Here is a 1,830-nt window from a genome sequence, read left to right as displayed (position 1 = left end):
CAAAAATGATAACAAAACAGCAAACAAAAACTGCGTATTTTATTATTCTTCCCTCCTCCTCTTCATCATCCTTTTCTTTCTTCCTCTTCTCTTAATTTTCTTCATCTTCCTCCTCCTACTACTCCTTCTTCTTCCTCCTCTCCTCCTCATTTTTCTCTTCCTCCTCTTCCTCCTCAATTTCCACCTTCTCCACCTCCAGTTTCCCCTCCCACACCTCCACCATCACCACCACTTCCTCCTCTACCTGCTCTCCCACCTCTTCTCTCCTCTCCCTCCTTCCTCCCTTTATCGCTCACGCCTCCGCCTTCCCGGAAGTAAACGTGAAGCGAAAATCGGAGTCTGCCGAGTGTTTGTCCTCCCACCGCTGGAAGGCTTCGATCTGTTCAGCGCTGAGACTTTCCTGCCAACCTCCGACTTTTCCTGAAGGAGATGAGAACGAGGTCGTGGCTTTTTTTTCTTTTTTTTCTGTTTTTCATTTGTTCTGGATTGTTTTTCCTTGTTTTGTTCACGGTGTATTTGCTTGTGCACATGGGTGGGGTGTGTGTGTGTGTGTGTGTGTGTGTGTGTGTGTGTGTGTGTGTGTGTGTGTGTGTGTGTGTGTGTGTGTGTGTGTGTTGGAAAGTAAGGATAATTCTACATCAAGTGATTAATCAAAGATTATTATGTACCTCTGTAGCAAATATGTGCACATTAACTAACTTTCAACAAACACACAAAACACGAGGATCATTTGTAAGCTATATTTCTCTCTCTCTCTCTCTCTCTCTCTCTCTCTCTCTCTCTCTCTCTCTCTCTCTCTCACCTTTCCTGAGGAAGCTCCCCTTGTCCTTGTGGCAGAATCCCGAGTCCTTCCAGTGCTCGTAGTTGACGCTCGGGTTGGAGGCCATAGAGGCGAAGGACGTGCAGGCGGCCACGTACTCCAGCTGCTCCTCGCTCGCCTCCACCTGGGGTCGCACATGTCATTAGGGTCACACGGAGGTCAAACAAGAATGTTAACATGCTACTGGGGCCACGTAGATGTCAAAGAAAAGTGAAGAGGTCAGTCATGAGGATCACAAGGAAACCTAATGCTACAGCCACATCTACCTCAGACTCCCAATCGGTCGAGGGTTTGAATCGGGGCAACGGCAAAATACTTGTTCCCGAGCGGTTGGCGTCTAGGAAAACGTTGCAGTTACACCGAGAAAAAAAACTTATCGTGAATCGATCGGCCCTGCTGGTGTGGCTGCCAATTTTGCCATGTAGCCGATTTTATTGCGGTGCGCTCGTCGGTACCTTACGTCCACTCGACGAGCAGTCAGGTGTCCTACACGGATAGGATACGGACGATCGCTAACTGATGTGCACAGTGGGGCCTTGTCTCTCGGATCGTCTGATGGTACATCCGATTGGTACGGATTGGACAAGAACGGTCCGCGACGCGTCGGTGGTTGTTCATGGACCGCTGCCGACTCGTCACGGATTGTATACGATTACAAACCACGTTCCCCGATCATGTGTGTGTGTGTATATATATATATATATATATATATATATATATATATATATATATATATATATATATATATACACATTGTCTAGGATTGCCCAGGAACTAGTCGCAGAGTGGCCGGGGACAAGTCGCCAGATTCTATCGGACCGAAGAGAGACCAGTTGGAGGCACAAATCAGTCTCCGACTGCTGGGGAGGAATCGTAAGTCGTACACATTCACAAGTAGTCAGGAGCCACCACCGATAACTTCCGAATTCATCAGACTGCTTCCGATCCCCGTCCTCTCGGCGAGCAGACGTACGACGAGTGTCCGAGTGAAGGTATGAGATCGGTCGTAA

At 48.1% G+C, this 1,830-nt stretch overlaps 1 protein-coding gene across 1 annotated transcript in view; it reads right to left on the bottom strand.

The window, feature by feature from the left end:
- Positions 1 to 208: 208 nt before the first annotated feature.
- LOC119574997 (amine sulfotransferase-like) overlaps positions 209 to 1,830 on the bottom strand; it is a 9,716-nt gene continuing 8,094 nt past the window's right edge. The window contains exons 7-8 of the mRNA XM_037922309.1: positions 803 to 944; positions 209 to 420 (exon numbers count right to left, since the gene is read on the bottom strand). Coding sequence (XP_037778237.1) covers positions 293 to 420; positions 803 to 944 — 270 coding nt within the window. The 3' untranslated portion in view covers positions 209 to 292. The remainder of the gene's footprint in view (positions 421 to 802; positions 945 to 1,830) is intronic.

The sequence above is a fragment of the Penaeus monodon genome, chromosome 7 (assembly GCF_015228065.2).
Source record: "Penaeus monodon isolate SGIC_2016 chromosome 7, NSTDA_Pmon_1, whole genome shotgun sequence".
Lineage (NCBI taxonomy): Eukaryota > Metazoa > Arthropoda > Malacostraca > Decapoda > Penaeidae > Penaeus > Penaeus monodon.
The sequence above is the reverse complement of the archived record's forward strand: the minus strand, read 5'-3'. Positions and strand labels throughout refer to the sequence as shown.